Here is a 22,261-nt window from a genome sequence, read left to right as displayed (position 1 = left end):
TCGGGAATCACTGCTTCTTTCTCAATTAGATTTGAAAGGCAAGTGGGTTTTTTTAAGGAATACTTGACAGTGGCAGAAAGAAAAATCTGTTTGTCTGCAGCACTTCAAAAGATGCAGATATTTCCACATTCTCTTCTTACAGTAATTTCAACAGCAGCACTGCTGACTTGTACACTCTTCCCGTCCTGCATTCCTGTTACCAAGCCAGCTCATTCGCCTGTGAAGACTGATGGTAAATCAGAGTGAGAAGTGATCCAACTGAAAGCCAAGAGTTTCTCATGCCATCTTGAGTTATTTTTCCAGACACATCTATTCAGTGATTTAGTTCACCATACTGGCACAGGAACACATAAAATACAGGGCCAGTGAGGCAAGTAGAAAGAGAGCAAGTTCCTTGCCTTGTATGGCAAAAGCTCCTACAGTATACTGTTTTAGCCAAATAGTCAGTCATAGCCTAAGAGTATAGCTGTAGAATCTTCTCTCTTCTACCTGCTTCAAGACCCAAGCAAATACACTCAATGTGAGACCACTTTGATAGGGAACAGAGGAAGAAATTCGCCTGTAAAATTCTGATGGTTTTGTTTTGATATCTAGCTGCTGTACTTCAGCCTTACTGAAGGGGGAGGCAGACAGCTGTAATAATAGGGTTGTGATGGCTTTATAAAGGACAATACTTTATCAACCTGACAGATTTTTGTGATGAGATAAGCTCAGTGGAAGAGAATAAAGCAGGCGTTGTTGTTTATCGGTGCTTTAACAAGGCTTTTAACACCAGCTCCCATAATATCCCCATAGGAAATCTCATGCTAGAAAAGTGGACAGTTACGTGGACTGGAAAGTACTCAAAGTATAGGGTTGCCATTAGCAGCACAAAGTCCACCTGGAGACCAGTCACTATCTATCAACTCCAGGACTTAGGGGGTTGGCCCCCACTGGGGCCTATACTGTTTGATGTCTTCACTAATGACCTGGGCGATGGGGCAGTGCTCCCTCCACAAGTCTGCACACAATACAGAACTCAAAGGCCCCTTGACAGGCTGGAGAAATTGACCATCAGGCATCTTACAAAGTTCAACAAGGGCAAGAAGCAAGTCCTGCACCTTGGAACAAACAGCTACACACATCAGGACAGACTGGGGGCTGTCCATCTTTTCAGAGTTGACTCTGAGTGCCTGGGTGGACCCCAGCTCAACAATCAGCACACAACATGCCCTTGTAGCAAAGGCAACCAACAGCATTTGGAGCTGCATATGAAGAACATCACCAGAAGACAGAGAAAGGTTATTTCTTACTCTGTGTTCAGCCAAGGGTCCAGTTATGCATTACCCAGTACAGAGAAAGATATGGACATAATTCAAATCCATGTGAATTCCAATTCATGGGGACAAAAATCAAACACAGATATAGCCTCCTCCCTCCCTTGTCCCCCCTCCTTCCTCAACGACAAAAAAAACCACAGAGTAAGACAGAACAGGTGTAAAAAACCTTGGGTCTACCTGAGCGGGTTGCTTCTAAGTTCCTGACAGGCAATAGTGTTACAGCTGGGCACACAGGATTTCCCACTTTTGTTATAAATCAGGAAGTACCTGGTCTACCTGCAGTCTACACTCCACCTGTCTTATCTCCCTGAGACACCCACAGCCCAAGGCTGTAAAACGTTTCACTGCTCTATAGGCAGACTTAGCGCCACAAAATCAGAGGTGGGAGCATATTAAAGTGAGACAGGATCTTTGAAAGTTAAGTCCATAAATGCACACACAATTATTAGAAGTCTGGTAACATTTCCAAGAGTCAATAAACATCTCTGGGGGACCACATGAGTAAAAGCATATATTTGATATATTTGAAACAAACCAAATTTTTCAGCTTTATCAGGTCCTTGTTTCATGGCTTTGTGGCACCAGCACACTCCAAAGAAAAGGACTGACAGTCTGAAGAAAAAATCTGGCTCAGGACATTATTGGGCAAATAAATCTTTCACAGATGCTCAGGATTAATTGTAAAAACCCTCACAGTCACACCAAATCACATCTCATACTGCTCACACATCGGCTTAGCTCATAATGAAGGAGTGAGTTACCTATCACACAGTCTTGATGTAGGAAACACAACTCATTTCCTCATTTCCTCATTTCCTCTCCTCAAGAGCAAAAATGCATAGTAAAAACTCTAGTATAGAACAATCGCTATAATACGATAAATTCCCTCATAACTCATGTTTTTCAGCACTCATGCCTGTCACTGCAATTAGCATTTCATCTGTGAGGCTGCCAATAAATAACAAGTCTCATATTAGTCCATTTGTTCATGTAATTTTTAATGAATGATGAATGACATTTCATCCATGCATTGTAAGATACTGGCAAGAAATCTATTTATCTTACACAGCAGAGCCTCTTCATCTGCTGTTTCCAAAACCCTGACTAGACAGTCAAAAAGTATTGCTTCTCCATGTACCAAATGAACTACATGAGACAGTTCAAGTATCACTGAATAGTAACTGTAGTTCTCAGAAGTACTGAAAGTATTAGAAAAAGCAGAAGCCCTTCTCCGCTGTACTTTCAGTTATAAAAAAGTCCCTTTCTAGTTTATCATATTACACTCAAAAAATTCCTTCAGCTTTTCACTCACACATTACAAGCATGTGATAGACAAGGAAGAATTCTATGTGTGGCATCTTCTCCTGTGACTTCATAAAGTTTGGAATTATGCAGAACCTTACTGTCTTAATTTCAAGAGTTTAATTCTATTAAGTGATTTTTAATTTCTCAAACCAGACACTGTTGACTTATGTAAGGAAAATATTTACTTTTTGCTTCTGATAAACCTATCATGTATAATTGGCATTAATTAGATAAGTCACGGTGCAGGGCAAAGATTATAAACTATTGATAACACACAAGGAATTACTCCTGCATGAAATAGCAATGAAAAATTCCTTATGTCACTTCACTGTTTATCTGTTTTGTATGTTTGCAGCACTTTCTGGTCAGAGACCATATAGAAATATATACATATTTCACCAAATGAAACACACATTAATTTTTAAATGAGGCAGAAAGTGTGACAATAAATCAGATACCCACCTTGTCAACCAGTGTCCAAAGTCTGGCCGATGAGCCCACTGGACACCCGTCTGATTCAAGGATCGAAGCAGCCGACAGCAAATAAGGATGATCCATGGAGTTGCTACACTTATCCACTTATCTGATCCTTTTATGAATTCAGATGAAGAGGTGGCCTTGCCCAGTTTTGAATTACTTGCTGCTGGAATGTCTATATTCTTGTACTCAGAGGTTTCCCCAATACTATCAAAATTTTGTTTGACATTGGTGCTATGTTGAGGGTCACATTCTTTCAGAAGAAAATAATTTCTACAAAGTTCCTGACACAGCACCAAACAAAGAGTATTGATAAGGAAATACCAGGTTTGATGTTCCTCTTCTATAAAACTGCTTGCCCCCAAGCTCAAAACATGGCCAACAGTTCCAGCCAGAATCAGCACATCTATTTCTGACCAGCTAGAACTGGACACAGTAGGATTCTGTAAACAAACAAACAAACAAGCCATGGTGAAGGAGTAAAAATTTCATTTGTAAGTATTCATAGAGTGCTTACAGCAATGAAAACAAAATAAACAGCAGGATAACATTTCTATCTTAAGAAATCTCAAAAATTTATAGAAGAATCATTTCAGTTAAGCATACTTAGCACTACAACATAGTAGCAATTTTTAAGACTGCATTTTGTTTAAGGAATAAAACTTCTCTATGAATAAACATCACAACTGTACAGATTAAGATTCCCTATCACCCTGTAAGTTCATGCCCTGTTGCATATTTGTAGAAGTAAAAATAGAAATCCTGCAGAAATCAAACCTGAGATATAGATAATAGGTAATTCTCTAGTAGTTCAAATCTGTGATATCTTCAACTCAATATAGTGACAGCCTTCACTACTCAAGTTAACAAAGTTACTGCCTGATGCTTAGCTTGAAATGAGTCTTTCATCATAAAATCTACTTTAAATCTTTACCTATTTATTATTTACTTCACACACCATGCCTATCTAAAACCACAATATTTTTTGTCTAATGCCTCCATTAGCTCAATTTTCTGTTCTCAGCAGCTAATTGGAATTTCCTTATCATCACTACCTTCAATGATAAAGCATAAAGGCATGAGGAAGTTGAGAGCACCTGGTTCATTGATGTTATCAGGTAAAGAGCCTTTTCAGCACACAACAAAAGCTATAAAAAGACCACACAGAGACACAACCATGATAAGTAAGCACTAAGGGAGACCATAAAGATGACCAAAACTCTTCAGCCATTAACTGACAGGGCAATAAGAAATCACAGGCATAGCTCTGAAGAGCATCAGTCTGGACTCTGTAACAGGTAAGTGGGAAGTGACAGTACATGGGTGTTACAGATACCCGATGGCACCTGTGGATCTGTACCAACTCATAAAGCAAAGCTTCAAGAAAGCGTCAAGGGTGGGGAAGAGGAGGCGATGAGGAACATGCTGGAAAGTTGGGCAAAGTAAGAGGAGAAAGGGGAAAGTTACATATAAGCAGGAGCCAGTGCACTTCTCTGACTGAGCCCTGTGCCTGGTCTCTGTGGCCTATCCTGTCTTACTAAATCTTCTCCTATCTTTCTGTGCAACTCCACACCCTGTCCCAAATGTGGGTGTTGTGAGACACCACTGCAAGTAGCTGGGGACAAGCCTGCATGTCAGCAACCTGAGACCAGAGCAAGTAAAAGCAGGTGCCAGCAGCTGCAGAGTGATCATGGGTCACTGGACCCACACATCTGCAGTGCCATGACTGCAGCACGTGCCAGAGTCATTGGAGAGGGTACCACTGGCCATCAGGACCGTAAGCCCAAGGTGCCAGCAGCTGGAGGGATCAGAGTACATACAAGACAGGTAAGGGCGTCAGCAATGGGAAAAGAGACAGTGGATCACCAAGCTTGTAGGACAGCATTATTAACTGGAGGGCCCAGAGTACACACCTATGCGTGGGCGGTCACAGGGCCACTGACTGGAAACACCTGTCTGTTTAACCCCCCCTCAAAGTCAGAGCCAGAGGTGGGGACAGTGACCCAGGATGGGCATGCACAGCTGTGCCCCAACAGCAAGGCAAGACAAACACCCCAGCCCTAGAGGACAGCAGGAGCCTCCTAACATACCTTAACAAATAGGACAATATACATACTTGTGAAGAATTTTGGGAAAGACACTGTCAAAAATCATACATTACTATTTAATTTTCTCTATTTTTGCTCTATTAGAGAATATCATAGAGTATCTCTTAAACTGGTATTTTCACCTAATAAAACAAAAATTGAAAAGCCGGATCAAAATTACTGCATGCCATTTTTACTCCAGAACAAAGATCTCTGAAACTACTTTCACATTTATTTCTTTAACTGTGTATTTTAACCACATCATCCTCCTACATCTGACCTATGAACAAACTTTTAAAAAAATCTTGAATATTCACAGGGATAAATTTCACAGAGAACATACTACATTAAAAGATGCACAGTGTACTAAAATTCCTGCACAGTATAAATCATGTTGAAAGAAAATTGAAACAAACTGACGTTTGAGCAGGTAACAAGAGAGCAGGTATAAACAATACAAGTATCTCTGAGCATCTTAGATGCAAGTCTCACTTGTGTTTATGACCTACTGACAGCAGCATACATATTTTTGTTCAATAACCAAGAGTATGTAAGGCAGAGAAGACAACAAATACACAATGCAAGAAGATAGTTAACATTACTAGAAATTTTGCTTTAGGGGAAAAAACTTTTGCAAAACCGAAATTTTATGAGACATATGTGAAAGAATGCAGGAGCTATAGTTACAAATATAAACTATTCACATCTCCTTCATTTCTTGTGTTGTTAAAGAATATATTACACCAAAGTCATTTCACTTAAAAGAAACCAACAACACAAACAAACAAACACACAAACAAAACCCCACACAACCAAAAAAAGCCCCTATGAGGTTACACACAACAATAATGGGGGAAAAAATACTAATAATCTGAAAAAATGCCCAGTTTCAATCTAAATTTACTAGCATTTGAAATTTCTTTGCTGTTCTAAAGACCACTCAGGTTTGTTTAGTATGCTATTCTGAAAAGTAAATACCATAAGCTGGTATTTGGAACAAAAGGACAAGGTTGTCTGTGCAAAGACCAAAGAGCATGAAATTCACGAAGCTGAGACAAGAACAGTACATGACTGATCTTCAGCAAGTTTAAATTCCAATAATTCTATCATGCTGACCTTAAAGATCTTGGCTAACTAAATAAATGAGCATGTAAGCACCATCTGCTTGCAGAGACAAAGGAATCTGAGATCCTAAATAAATAAGAATGAACAAGTCTGTGATATAATTTGTCTTCTTTGTAAGACAAAACATAAAATCTATAGAAGGATTGGTATCTTGTACCTGGTTGCTGTCAGCAACTAATATGAAAACTGAAGAAGTGATGCATTATCAATGGGGAACATACAAAAACCTCATTAAAATGATGGCACTAATGTGAAATGTCCCAGGATCAGAAATCCGTATTTCTTGCCTGCTTGTCTCTCACAACTTCAGTGAAAAGAGAAAAAAAATGACTCTTACATTCACATCAAAGGATTAAAATTCAATGACATTTACTGATAAACCATATTTCAGATCAGAGTTAAATCACTATGCAAAATTAAAAATTATGATGCTATTATAATCTCCTGAGACTTGATAATCTTAAGAAATTCTGGAAATACCTCCATCAAGGTTTTCTAAATTTATGTCTAATCTCTTATATATGAACTGCGCCTTATTAGGAATGCCATGAGTATGGTGTCATATACAGTCTGACCTTAGATTACTTAGATTGTACCTAGTTTTTAGATTTGGTTTAAAGGCATTGAAACGTAGGTCTTACTCTGACATTCACAGCTCTGTTTTCCCAGCTGCTGAACATGTCCAACCCTCACAAACTCAGCAGACACTCCAGATACTAAAAAACCCGTATGACTCTCAGCTTGTTTGATATCTTGGCAAACAAACTTAATACAGAATCTTTTGTTTAGAAATTTTTAAATCCCAGGCTGCAAATGATGTAAGCATATCATCTCCCAAACCAAGGCAGCTTCAACAACTGGTGTATGAGCACTAGTATTCAAGCAATACAGAAACTGACCTCTCTGCCCTATCTTTGAACATACCTTGCTAGCTTGCTGAAGTGCCAGTACATAAATGATGGAATATATGCACCTTTGACCATTAAATTTCAAAACTTCTTCACTTTGAAATAAAACCTCCTGTAGTCTATGTTCTGAGTCTTATTCCAGTTATCAGGTTGGTTTTTTTTTGGTTAACCATCCACAGTCAATGCCTGAGAAATTCTGCAACTACATTTCAGGTGAGAAACATTCTGTTTTTCATGCTCACAATTTAAACACTTATCAATACGTTCCGTTCTGATACTTGAGCTCCCAGAACCCAGTCTTGATTCTCTATGATGGTAACTTTTCCATGACAAAGTACTACAGACCAAAGTTGCTCCTACATTTTCACAGCAGTTTGGGATCATTTTTGAAAGCTATCTGGTAAAGACGCCACCCAATCAGCTTTCTTCTCCCCAAGTCAAAAAATGCCAAAAATATTTCAGGTGCAATTGCATAAAAATGTAACACTGTTCAACTCATCAAGAATATCAAACAAAGGAGGAAAACCAAAAATACTGTTAAATGAACAGGTGCTTTAAAATAAACAGAAAGAAGGACATTTTGTAGATGTAATAAAAACCCACTAAAATTCTGCATAATGAAAATTCTCAAGACCTCTACTTGATAAGCCTTAACTTTTGTGTTCTAGTTTCAAAAAAAAAGTTCATTTTTATTTCTATCAGAAATGGGGGGGAAAAAACCCACAACTAGTAGTAGTAAATAACACACTTAAATCAACTACCAAGCAATTACACTGAAACTATGAACAAGAAGTTAAAATTTTTAACATTTTCTGGAATTCATAAAGGGCTGCAGAACTATTTAAAGCCTGAAGTATCATTAAAAGAAGGGACTGGTGCTGCTAGAAACATAGCAATCAGAATCTATAAATAAGTCAGGAAGCAGATGCTAACACTGCCTGCACTGGTCTTCAGAAAATTCATGAACTTGGTAATCAGTTTCTATATTCAGCCACAGTGGGGAAAAAAAAGCATTACAAATGAGAAGCACTTCAGAGAAATCTCTAGATGTGAACGGAAACAATTTGAAGGAAGAAAGCTCTGAAGCCATTAACAGGAGAGCTTATCTTAATTACTTTTAAAATACCTACATTTTATCGTAGAGCTTCAGCTTAGAAAAGGCTTTTTAGGCTTTTTTTTTTTAACCAGAAAGACCATGATTCAGGATTCTACTCCCACCATTAGAAGACCAGGGCTTCAGAATTCTTTCAGAAGTCAACCCCACATGCAGATTCACAATGTGGAGATGTACAGGTCACAAAACACTTGGATTCAGAGATATTTTAGCATAAGTGATACTCATAACTCACATAGAAGGCCCTTCGAGATCAACACACAGCATATAAAAACAATCTGTTTCTCCCCCAAAATCTAGGCATTCTACTGGAAAGGGGATGAAAGACAGAGATGAATGTTTGGAACACATTCGCATTACGAGTAGCACCAGATTTATACACTGCTCCTTTCACCTTCTCCAGACTCCGTATTTGTCTAAACAGTGACCCAAAACAACCCCACCATAAGATTCTACAACAGCCCTGAGACTGGTAAAAATATTAATGAGAACCAAGACACTGCATTTATACACGTCTGGAATGAAGTTACATAGTAACTAAACCTACGAAATATTTCAAGCTTTCTTTGGAACTTGAACAGAGACAGCAAAGCCTCCCTGACTGATGAATCATACATTCAGAAATTCAGTCACCTATGGAATAGGAGTGAAGTCAGGATGACAAAAATGTGTTTCTACAGGTCTGAATACAAAGTCATGTCTGCCTCAATCAGAATTACTATTGCCTATACTTCATAAGACATACTTAAGCTTCCCACATTTTCAGATATATCTCAGGCAGGAATATGATCACAGACCAACCTGGGATGGAGAATCCAGTATTTTTTATTTCTATCTGCCCCAGCCCTGAAAAAACAAACACACAAACAAATCTGGAAAACATTGCTGAAAATCTCATTTGTGTATTATCAACTTGAAGCAGATTATATCTCAGTGTGGTGAGACACTACAATAGGTTGCCCAGAGAAGCTGTGGATGCCCCATCCCTGGAAGTGTTCAAGGTCAGGCTACACAGAGGTCTGAGCAACCTGGTCCAGTATAAGGTGTGCCTGCCCATGGAAGGGATTTGGAACCGGACAATCTTTCAGATCCCTTCCAATCCAGACCACTCTAACATTCTGTGATTCTTTGAGACTATCCACCTGGAGAAGAAATCTGTTGTCATTGCTCTCCATGCTTTTGAAGTGGAATGTATGTAAATTTTATGCAGGTCTACAAAACTCAACATATCTAGATTTTTACTGTTTACTAAAATTAGAAAAACTGGTAACACAATGAAAAACAAGTTTATCTTTCTTAGTTGTGTTTGTTTGTCATTGCACACCAAGTACATGTGAGATCTCTACAGAATACACTGGGGCATTAATTATTATTTCAAGGCTGTATTCATCTTCTTTTTCTAAGAAAAAGAATCAGAAATTACAGAAACAAAATTATAATCTGGTAGCGTCTGGATAAAAAATATTAGCAACCTTACTTTTAAGAATTTAGATTTAAATCTACACTCAGAAATTACAGCACATATCTGCACAGAGTGCAAAATTAATCTTTACTTAGGAATACTGAATTTTCTGAACTGTAAGAAATATAGCTGTTTCTAAATGTTTCTTCAAGTCAGAAAGTTTGCTTTTTATCCTGATGGAATATGTCGTCATATCATTAAAGCAATGTACTTGCCATACTTTTGTCACACATTTTAAAAAAAGGTACTAAACCCCCAAGCATGATTCTAAGAAACACAGGTTGATGAAGGACTGTACTACACAGAGGCTGCACCATCCAACTATGAGCAGTGAAGCTATTGAACATCAGAGACCTTTGAAAAATATGACTAACAAGCAGTAGAAAAAACAGCTAGAAGCTTATTTTATGGTGTGACTGACAGCTCTTGGCACACTAACATTCACAGTGGAAGAAAAGACATTGCAAATTCTATTTCCTTGGAATTACCTGTGTTCTATTCAACACAACAATAAAACTCATCAAGTAACTTACAGAAGGTAACTCCTTGCACTGAGAACGCTTTGACAATGCCAAAGTTTTTAACAAACTCTATTTCTTAAACTTAAAAAGTAGAAAAGACAGATTAAATTAGCTCCCACTGTTGCATTTTCAAAACTATCAAAAAGAACCCCCCAAACCCTAATAATACCAATAGAAAAGGTATACTGGCAGAATAAATTCTTCTTAGAGCATTACTGCCTGTTGAATATGGGAAAGGACAGATCATCACTGTCCTTTGTGCATATTGCTGTAAAGTACTATACATCTTGCTTTAATTACAATTGTGAAATGTAACTGTGTAACAGCATAGGATTTGTACACAGCATAACTGTTTCCAATCTCACAAAGTCAACTGAAAAATATTGTACAGTATTTAAAACATTTCTTCAATTATGTCAAAATAAGCGCTTCTTAGATCTTCATCAGTAGGCATCATGCCACAGTGAAAACAGCCCATTTCAATTACAATTTTAAACTATTCTAATTACTTTACAAATAAGAATTTCTTTAAGCATACCCAGAGAAAACAAAATTTTAACTGACAGTATACCATGAAAAACAAAACCTATTTAACCCTAATTAATGCATGCTCTTACCTTTGGTGGAGGTCTGGAATTCTCAAACATCTTTGCAACAGCAGATAAAATACCACACATGAGCGTAGAAATCAGCATCATCACTCCAACTGCTGTTAACCAGGACATACTGCAGAAATAGCACAAACTTTCTGCTGATGTGCATACAATGACATGAACAGCACACAGCAGCAGACACATCAAGTAAAACAGCAGAGAGAATAGTGGAGGGGAGAGGGGCACTTCAAATTCTGCCCGCTTGCTCAGGGCTTTAGGAACACTGAGCAAAAGCAGTAGCAGAACCTAGAAAAAAAACAAGAGGATTAATAAATTGGAGTTAGCTAAAACATACAGTAAGAATTCACACAAAAAATGCTGTTGTCATCCATGTCTCACATAGACCAAGCACAACTCCAATCTTCTCTTATGTAACTGCTGCAACAGAGATGAACAATACAATGAAACTTTCTGCTACTTGTATACAAACCTTTACAAAAAAATGGGAAAGCTCAGCCACATGCTAAAATGCTTTGCAAGCTGCAGAGATGGAACTAGGACTAGACGGACCTCATCAGCTTGTGCTAGGGCAAGATTAAAACAAATGAAAATAAAAACAACTGTATCAGACCACTGTCAACCTGTAATCTTTCACTGTCACTTGCAATGACCTATGCCTAAAATTTTCCCCACGCTACAGTGAGACATAGTAAAGTAGACCAAAAAAAGTCAAATGCTTTGCAGTAGTCTGCCGCTTCTTTATATTCTACTTTGTATTTCATTTAACTATGAAAAGATGCAGTTTTGAGTATCATACTGGCTTAAGTCTTACATTTCAGCCCAGCACTTAAAATTAAAACTAAGACAGCACTCATCGCAGGAAAATGCTCAAACTGTAGACATCTACCAGACTAAATTTAGGTCTTTTGAGCAAAAGCAGTGTTATCAGTTCATATCCCAGAGGTACTGTCCTCATGTAAAATACAGGATAATTGGCATTTATAGCATAGCATAGTTTGAAGTGACACGTGTACACTTATATTGAGTGAAGGTGGAAATCGATATTAAGACAAAACATTTTAGAAAGCAAGGCAGTTTCCTGAGTATTGCACTGGAGAAAAGAAAAAACCCCAGCCATTTTGCTGGAGTCTTGCAGTGATGCTGAGCATACATTTCTCAATAGAAATTTCTGTGATTAGTGGCTGCATTTCTTAAATGAAGGAGGATTGCGTATAACACCTAAGATTTGTTTTCTAGAAATTATTTCAAGGCTATATATGTAGATGGCTATATATAACCATCTACAACTGCATTCCAGACAAAAAAAAAAATCCAGTGCTTCAGGTCTAAAGTAACTGTAAACACCTTGAATACATAGGTTCTGAAAACAAAGGACTGAAGAAAGATAAGCTTTCAGATAAAAAAAGATAAGCTTCAGCTTTCAGATCTTTCAGCTCTGGAGCAGGAACAGAACCCACTGTCTCATCTCCCCAAGGGCACCGTGGAACTCATTCCGGTGAAGTGATCAGCAGAGGGACAAACCCCACTGAGCAGTCTACCAGAAAGCCATTTCAGAAGCACTCTGTATGCAGAGACCAGTGCATGGGAGACAAGGCTCAGAGCCCTGCTAGGACAAAGGAGACTCAAATATCAGCTGGCTGCTCACACTTTGTTATTAGTTCTAAGCCCTGAACAGGAACAGAGCTATAGCAGTCTTGTACAGAACTACACACATTCAAGGACTTAGTTAAGCTTCTGGTAGGTACTTCCATCCTAGAGAACAATGTTAGAAAAGTTGGCAATCCCGTAATCTAAAAGGTCAGTACAAACTTTGGCACTTCAGAGTCCAGACAAGGCATCATGGCATCCCTTCTGAAAGTTCTCAAAGCATTAATATTTCCAAGCTTTAGAGACTACTTCCAGCACTTGAGTTTTGCCCAAAACACCAGTTGGAGAGATCCTCTTATCATTGTAACTACAGGAGATATGAAGAGGCGACCCTACAGCAAGCATTTATTTCAGGGCTCTAAATCTATCAGTACAAAGAACAATTCCTGGAATGGTGAAAGTTTTCCATATAAGGTATTGCCTGTTTGAAGCAGCTATTCTCAATGCTAGATAAAGAGGAACAGCTAGGAATTTACTTGCCAGACCTTTTTTTTTTCCTAATGCAATAAAGCTATTCAAAAATAGAAGGCTAACTAATATGGGAGTAATTTAAGTTGTAGCACATCTGCATATCTACTGTAACTACCTACACTAAAACTTAAGTAATTCGTATCAAAAGCACTCTTGAATCATTTTAAAGGCCAAATTTTACTTTTAAAAGAGTATTAATCTCATCCAAGCAGAATGTCAGTCAACCCTAAAAATCCATACTCAGTAATTTTAAAGACCAGTAAGTGTATACATTATATATCCGAAACCAAGATACTTTTACTTTTGTGCACTTAACTTTTTCACAGAAAGATCTATTTTCATACCTCCATAATGATCACAGTCCCCACCATCATCGAATACATGTCATATTGCGTCACTTGTTTGCTTAATGAAGAACTCAAAGTCTTGAGGGCCTCCAAGTATTGCTTCAGGACCTTCTTGCCAAGATTTAAGAGTATTTCTGAATTATTCCCCTCTAAATACAGTTTGATCCAATTACCATGGGATTTTTCTGCTATCTTAAAATGTTCATATCCAGGATCTGAAGAGAAGGGGAGAAAAGAAAAGAAAAGAAGCAAGAGGATCCATGAACAGAGAAAGATTACTCGGAGATGTGATTGTATTTTTATATTTGCTTGTATAGTGTATAAAAATATATAATTGCTATGGCAGTTGAAACTTTTTTCACAGGTACAAAATTATACTATCTTCTGGCAGCAATACCACTTACTTGGAATAAAAGCAATTAATTCTAATCTAATAAACTAAGACCTCTAACAATTGACGAACTTATTAAAATAACCATTCATTTTTACAGAGGGTTTCCAGTACAAGCAATTCAAATGCTTCAGATACTGTGGGGGGAGGGGAAAAAAAGGAAGCAATGTTTTCCACTGGAACTACTCATTATCCAGAACACATTGTATAAGCTAAGTGGGAAATTATCAAATAGCTGATGTCTAGGGAAAACACCAGGGACAATACATGTATTGCATCACTTGGTAGTGCGGGCTGGATGAGCAGATGGTGAGGTGGACTGAGAACTTAATGAACAGCAGAGCTCAGAGCGTTTTAATAAACAGTGTAAGATCTATCTAGTTGGAGGACTGTTAGTAGCAGTGTCCCCTACAGGTCAACACTGGGTACACTGTAGTTTAATTTATTCACTGATGACTTGGATGAAGGAACAGAGGCCTCCACAGCAAGCTCCCCAATGACACAAAGCTGGGAGGAGTGGCCAATATGCCAGAGGGCTGGGCAGCCCTTCAGAAGGACTGGACAGGCTGGAGGGATGGGACAGCAAGAACCATCTGAAATTCAACAAAGGCAAGTGCAGAGTCCTGCACCTGGGGAGGAACAACCCCAGGGACCAGCACAGGCTGGGGCTGACCTGCTGGAAAGCAGCTCTGGGGAGTCCTGGGGGTCCTGGTGGACAACAAGCTGTCCATGAGCCAGCAGTCTGTCCTGGGGGCCAAGAAGGCCAATGGGATCCTGGGGTACATTAGGAATAGAATTGCCAGGAGGCTGAGTGAGCTGATCATGACCCTCTACTCAGCCCTGGTGAGGTACATCTGGAGTGCTGTGTCCAGGTCTGGGCTCCTCAGTACAAGAGAGACATGGAGCTCCTGGTGTTGCCTTTCCCTGGTCTTAAAATGAAGAGCCAGACACGGTTAATGGAAAAAGGGGTTTTTACCTTGGTATTTAATAAGGATCCTTAAGGTGTACCACTTTGCCATGGTGGAATGCGTCGAAATGCACCCACATGATAGATCGCATATACAATTTATAGACCTTGCAAATTAGCGTATCTATCAAAGACTCCCCAATGAGAAGCTTAAATGAATAGTGTGATACCCCCTCATCCCAAGGAATTCCCCCCTGGATGGGCCTATTTTAGTTTACAGGATGTGTTCTAGAGAAGACCTTGATTTCTCAGGATAGCATAGGACTTTCTGGCCTCCAACCACGAGCCCTCCAGGATGTTTGGTCTCCTGGTTTAAGGGAATATTAGGACTATGCTAAGTTATCGGACTGAAGGAATTACAAGTATGCATGCTAAAAGCACTGAGGATATATAAAAGGTATATTAAAAAAACGGCAAAAAATCATAATCTAGTGATGCATTGGAGCAGGGCCAGCAGAGGGCAACAAAGATGATTAGAGGACTGAAGCATCTCTCTTACGAGGAAAAGCTGAGGGACCTGTGCCTGCTCAGCCTCGAGAAGAGATGGCTGAGAGGGGATCTCATCAATGTCTGTCAGTATCTGAAGGGAGGGTGTCAAGAGGATTGGGCCAGGCTCTTCCCAATGGTGCCCAGCAACAGGCAGCTGTCTGCCTGTTGACAAGAGGCAATAGGCAGAAAGTGGAACACAGGAAGTTTTACCCAAACATGAGGAAGAACTTCTTTACTCTGTGGGTGGCCAAGCACTGGAACAGGTTGCATGGAGAAGGTGCAGAACCCTTCTCTCGAAATATGCAAAAGTTGTCTGAACACATTCCTGAGTAATGTGCTGTGGGGGACCCTGCTTGAGCAGGGAGGCTGGACTAGATAACCTGCAGTGATCCATTTCTACTTTATCTAATCTGTGGTTCTGCTTTTCAAATATTGGTCATTGAATACAGTATGCGGTCACAACACAAATTAAGTTTTCCATGATAACACATGGAAAGCAAGAACATAACTTTCAGAAACTTGCATCTCACTGGACATTAGGCTATGAATGAATATTCACATTTATCTACCTTTTCTTCAAAAAATAAATGTTTAATTTCACTTCAAACTAATAGTACCTGCTATTTCCCTGCAATTTGACTTGAAAGGTAATGATAACTTAAGTACAAAAGGTCAGTTTGGAAATCTTTATATAACTTGCAGCTCTTCCCTTCTTAGCTGAAAGTAGGGTGAAACATTTGCTGTAAAGTTTCAGACAAGAAAGGTTACAACAATGACTGAAATAACTCTGGTGTCACAAAGATTTCAGTTACAGTTCTTTTTCACTCCTCATAGATGAACAGTATATTCTACTTGGAAAAAACTTCTTTATTTTTTGTTAAGCCTTTTCAGCAAAAGTACATTATTAAATCCAGAAATGTTTTAAATTTTATTTCAAGTGAATGAAGACGAATGAAGTATTTCTATTCACAATTCTTGTACAGTCATGAAGGAATCGTGCTTACTATTTCTAAGTCTCTTATCATAAAAGACACTTTGTCATCTACTGTGGACTGAATTCCAAGTGAGAATTTTAAAAGGCAATGTTTAACTCAGAATGTCCAGTCTGGTCTCCCAAGACTTCTAGGCATGCTGATCCTGCTATGCAGGGGGCTTGCAGGGATCTCTAGAAAGTACAATACAGCCAGCAGCAAGCACCTGTATATCAAGATAGTTGCCAGTGCACACAGAGGATTTAATTTCCTTCCTGTAATTCTTTGAACTTTCCTGTAAAGTGACTCTTCCAGTATATTTGAAATAAGAGTTAAATATTCATACGTTTGAGGACATCCATAAAGGATCACCTAAAATGAGCTTTAATCAAACTGAGATTTGACATGACACTTTTTCATTATACAGAACACTGAAATGAGTTCAAGCTATATTTTGAAACATAAATAAATTTCCTTCACATCTGCTCCTCTTCTGCTTCCTTTTTATGCTTCTGACTAGTCTCCCTCTTCATTCTTTTTAGCAATTTTATTTCATTCTCATCTACTTCTTGCCATGCTAACTGCTCACCAAAACTATTGTGTCCATGTTATGGAAGATGACTTCTAGTCAAACCCTCATGAGTGAATGATTTAAAGACCTTGCAGACAGGAATAAAGGACCACGGCTGCCAAATTTCATTTGAGAACTCCAGTAACGTTGGTTCAGTGGCACATTTATATGCAGGAAGTATAAAATAAGAAGAGTTATGGACACTAAGTTGTTGGAGAAGCATTTTGGTAACAGGCAGGTAATATTGGCAAGTCACTCCCACATGGGATACTCATAAGAAAAGTCAAAATTGAAGCAAAATCCGAAGCAAGCTTCCTCAGATGCACATTTCCCAAAGCAGTGGCAATGTTTTACTCGCATAATAGTACATCAGCAATGTGTGCTTCAGCATCACTACCACCTTATCACAAGCAGATGGATAAGCTTTGCAATCATCTGTTTGACAAAAATTTCACTTCGTTCCACAGTCACAGACAGCAATCATTTAAAAAGAGCTATAAGAAAACAACGAATAATGTAAAAGTGACTTCTCCAGTTTCAATATATAAATGTCCCAGTAAAAGTCAAATTATTTCAATCTAATACAAATTCAAGATCAGTCCCAAATTGATAACCTTACACTCATTTTAATAACAACACCCAACTTGCTCTCAAGCATGACTCTTCATTCCACTTTAAAACGTCTTCCAAACAAACAGTCCTAGTTTACCATTCAGCTACTATTGAACTATTCTGAACATTCAACTGTTCAATGTTCAGAAGTTCAGAACTTGAGGGAAGCATTGCTAGATACCTAGAGCTGCCTATCTCACACTGAGGTATGAATTTGCTCAAAAACCCAAAGTGTGTTTTTAGATACTTCTTCTTTCAGCTTCTTAATTTTTGTCAGCTATTTTTATCCTCGTTTTTCAGACTTTTTCTTTAGCTGCATGTATCCACATCTATCGAAACTTCATGCCTCACATTATAATTCATTACCATGTTTCAAAAAGATATGTTTAAAATAATAAAGCCCTTAGTCAAGCTTCTAGTTTCTCATGTAAAATTTAATTTACTTGAAGATAGGTTTAACTGGGAGGATTGTTTTGTACCTCAACAGAGCAAAGCCCAAGTCCCATTAAATGTTGTATACCTCTTAGTTTGAAAATGCATGTTTGTATAAACAAACACTGGGGGGAAAAAATTACTGACCTGCCTTCATTCTGCACTTCATTAACAGACATTTGTAGATGAAAACCAATTTTTGTGTACGCTTATGGTTTGTTCTTAACATTGGAGCAGCTGAATCCAGGGAACTCTATGGCTTCTTTATGAAACAGCTTGTAGAGGTCATGCTGCCTTCCCATCCGATTGCAATTCAACTCAACTGACATCTGACTTCATCTCACTGTGTTAAGAAGGAAACTAATATTGCACCAAAAATGAATGTGTATGTTATGCTATAGCTCACAATGGGTGAATCTTTTCCTCCTATGACTGACTCAGTCATCATCCTCATGGTCCCAACAGCTGGTGCTCTAACCCCTGTGTGTAAATTACAACACTGGACAGGAATGACATGTTTTCCCCTTCAGCAGAGCTTACTGGTTTTGACCTCAGGAGCTGAAAATATATATATATATATATATATATATATATTTTTTTTTTTTTTTTTTTTTAAAAAAGGCTTATACTATCTTTGCAAGTAACTTCAAGTATATCTTTCACTTTAAACTGAAGTTCCAGTCATAGGCATTTCTCTTAGCATTCAACTGAAATGTTATGATCCACTAGTTGTTACTAGTTGAGAATCTGCATTGAAAAGCTTGAAACTACACCAGCAAATATGAGTGATGTCCAAGTGACTCCAACTATCTTCTGGGGTTTCTTTCCCTCAAAAAACCTGGCACCAGACCTTGTCTGTGGAATTCAGGAATGATATAGCCCAAGAGCTGTCAGCACAACTGATGAATGTTCAAATGTTCTACAAATAAGGATCAAAAGGCTCTGAGCAGGGTGAGCTAAAGAAGATTGCTCAGATCTGTGTCCAGTCAGGTCTTCAACGTTTCCAGGTATGAAGTCTCCACAACCTCTCTTGCCAACTCATTCCAGTGTTTGACAAACCTCCCCTAAAAATGTTTCCTCTAAATTTTTTGTGGGGACCACCAATTAGACCCCACTTCCCTCTTTTTTATTCCCTCCCATCACATATTACCTACATTGATAAGATCCCTGCTGAACAGTCCTTGCACCCTCAGCCCCTCCTTGTATGACAGATGTTCCAATCCCTTCATCACCTTCATGGCCATGCACTGCACTCACTACATTATATCCACTAAATTATGGTACTGAGAAGCCTAGAACCAGACCCAAGACTCCTCATGTCGGCTCACCACAGCTGATACAAGAGGAAGGATTGACCTGCTGATGACTGTCCTCCTAATGCCACCTTGGATGTTACTGCCATTCTGTTATGACGGTGCTCTGCTGCCTGATGCTCAACTTGGTGTCTCAGTCACCCCTTGGTGGTTCTTCACCAAGCTATTTCAAGTCAGTCAATATCCAATCTGCACTGGTATGTTGGGATTACTTCTTCCCAGGTGCAGAATTTGCCATTTCCCTTTGCTGAACCATAAAAGCTTCCTGTCACCCTGTTCCTCCAGCCTGTCAAGGTGCATCTGAGAGGCAGCAGACCCACCTACTGCATCAAGCACTTCTCCAAGATTTCTATTGTGTCCTTCCCTTGCTGACGGGTCACTTTGTCCCACCGCCCAGATCACTGAAAGATGTTAAATAGTTCTGTCCCAAGTCAAGCCCTGTATTGATGACAAATGAGTAGCCTTCAGGTCAACTTTGTGCTGCTGATCACATTCACATGAACCCAGCAGCTGAGCCACTTTTCAGTCCATCTCACAACCAGTTATCTAGCCTGAAATGCAACAGGATGGCTGAAGCACCCGATGAGCACCATGGATGGTGAACACAGGACTTCCTCTAGTTGTCTGAAAATCTACGAATCCCTTACAACCAGACTGTCTGCACTAGACACCCATAACAATATTGCCCTTGTTGGTCTGTGCACCAATCCTAACCCAGAAGTTCTCAACTATTTCACCATCCACTCACAGGCAAAGCTCCATGCCTGTCACCACTCTCTCACATAAAGATCGATTTTCCCTCCTCAGATTCCCAATGCACAATCTTAGAATTGTAGAATTGTTCAGGCTGGAAGGTGGCTTTAAAGATTATCTCATTCATCTGCAGCACTGTTAATGGAGACATCTTTCCCTAGATCACCACTCATTACTGGTTTCCAATTAGACATTAAGCCACTGACTTTACAGACATGAAGTCAATTTCTTATTCATTAGAGTCCATTTGTCAAACCATATCACTCTAACAACAGCAGCAGGAATGTTGAGGGAAGCCTCACCAAAGGCCTTACAGAAGTCTAAGTAGATGACACATCTTCTTTTGTCCACTGATGGATTTACTCCATCACAGAAGGACACTAAATTAGGCACAATTTGCCCTTGGCAAAGTAGTGTCAGGCATCTCTAATAACCTTTTTGTCTTCCATGTGTTTTGATATATCTTCCAGGAAGATCTGTTTTGTGATGTTACCCAGCACAGAGGTGAGGCTGACTGGTTAAGCAGCTCCCAGGATCCTCCTTTCTACCTTTTTTAAAAAGAGGGCAACCTTCTTGAACATGAATCAGATTACTGAATATAATGACTTCTCTGCAAGGTAACCCCTTTCTAGGGGAATCCTGTCAGATGTGTATGTGCCTGTAGTGGAGTAGTGGGATGGCATTTATCTTCACTTAAAAACCATGCAAAATAAATGGCCATTCATGCATGCTCTTAAGTTACATATATTAGTCACTGAGTTAGTGACATTTTCTTTAGTATTTCTAAACCTGAAGTATCCACATCAAGCAAACAACCCTAAACAAACAGAACATACTGTTTCCCTGCCAATCTTAATGCACAGACCAAAGCATTAACCTATAGTTTTGCACATCTAGAGCACTCCAAGAAAAACAAGACCCCTCCAAGAAGTCTACAGTGTAGATACAAAAATGCTGCTAGCAAGGATTTTCTTGCTATTTTCTAAGTCCGTGAGAGACTTTTCTCTCTCACAGAAGAGGTAGCAGGGAATGTAAACAACCAAACACCTTCAGCCTTGAAAAGTCTTGTTTATGGTATAGTAGAAAAATATTTTGACAACGGATGTTTTAGGATTTTAGCCAATCACCCCCAAGGGGTGTCTGGTCCTTTGTCCAATTAGACTATGAAGAAAAAGTCTATGAAAGAGTTTGTAAAATAATTAAATAAATCAATCTTGCTGCACAATTCCTGCCTGTTGGATATCTCCTCCTCCTCCCTATGGCTGCAGGACACGGTGATATACCCTAGGGCTGCAGTAGTACTACAGAAACAGGGGAAATTGACATTAAGACTCTGAAAAAAAAGCTACCATGACTTGGACCAAGACTTGCACCACGTTACTGAGACTTTCAGAAAAGGAGAGAAAGTTAGTGTGGATGCTTTACCTCTCAACCTCGTCTCAGTAAAGCAGCACCTCTATTAAGTTTGCAGTCACAAGCAAGCAACATAAAAAATTCTCACCTTTTTATCCTCAGAATTTTAACTTTCATTTCTCAGATGGAAGCTACAAGTTAAAAATTAAGCTGCTCCCAGACAAAAAATAAAATGAAAATGAAGATATAAACCAGAAGCTGGCAGAAACTTCAGTCTGTTTCATCAGTGTTTGCAGAAATACTGTCAGATGGAGTTTTGTGATGGCATTTTCAGCAACACAGTCCTACAACACCCAACAGGGCAAGTTTCCTCACTTGACACAACCGGGTTAAGTGAGGAAATCTGTGCAGAAAAAAAATATCAGAAGAGATGGAACATGGATCCTGCTATATGCATGTTGCTGCAACAAGCAGAATTTGTTCTGTTGAGATTCCTGGACAAGGTTTAATTATGATTAGAAGCAGTGATGTTGAAAGATAATTGATTCTTGACCTACAGCGATCATCTTGCTTAAATTTATGTTGCTATCCACTTTAATTATTCCTAGCTGTAAAACAACTCTGCATTCTCATCTAGTTATTTTAATAATTCAACAGATTATAAATCAATTGACAAGCTTCACAGTCATTTTAAGACAACAACATCTTCTAATGTCAATGGTAAAATATTCTCCTTCACCCCAACTCAATTTTTTTCACAAAATTATCATATTAACTTCATTATTTATACTGCAGTTTGTATCATGTTTCCTAATGAAATATCACATTTTGCTAGGTTTGGTGTATTTTTTCTACTTGTTTTTTATTCTTTCCTCCAAATACACACACATACACACATGCATTTTTAATAAGCAGTTCTCTAGATTCTCACTCCAAGTAAATTCATACATAAAAAGTAAAAAGATAACTTACCCTAAATTATCTCCCAGCCTTACTTGAAGCACCTTTTTAT

The 22,261-nt window shown here is 38.8% G+C and overlaps 1 protein-coding gene across 3 annotated transcripts in view; it reads right to left on the bottom strand.

Moving 5' to 3' along the window:
- The window catches only part of PIGG (phosphatidylinositol glycan anchor biosynthesis class G (EMM blood group)), an 85,875-nt gene that overhangs the window by 51,361 nt on the left and 12,253 nt on the right, over positions 1 to 22,261 (bottom strand). For 2 of the 3 annotated variants that reach the window (XM_069001451.1, XM_069001450.1), the window contains exons 7-9: positions 13,395 to 13,612; positions 10,936 to 11,217; positions 3,087 to 3,544 (exon numbers count right to left, since the gene is read on the bottom strand). In XM_069001451.1, coding sequence (XP_068857552.1) covers positions 3,087 to 3,544; positions 10,936 to 11,217; positions 13,395 to 13,612 — 958 coding nt within the window. Of the gene's footprint in view, positions 1 to 3,086; positions 3,545 to 10,935; positions 11,218 to 13,394; positions 13,613 to 16,146; positions 17,281 to 22,261 lie in introns of those variants that run through there. The other variant, XM_069001453.1, reaches the window with a different exon arrangement.

This window comes from Aphelocoma coerulescens, assembly GCF_041296385.1.
Source record: "Aphelocoma coerulescens isolate FSJ_1873_10779 chromosome Z unlocalized genomic scaffold, UR_Acoe_1.0 ChrZ, whole genome shotgun sequence".
Taxonomy (NCBI): Eukaryota; Metazoa; Chordata; class Aves; order Passeriformes; family Corvidae; genus Aphelocoma; species Aphelocoma coerulescens.
The sequence above is the reverse complement of the archived record's forward strand: the minus strand, read 5'-3'. Positions and strand labels throughout refer to the sequence as shown.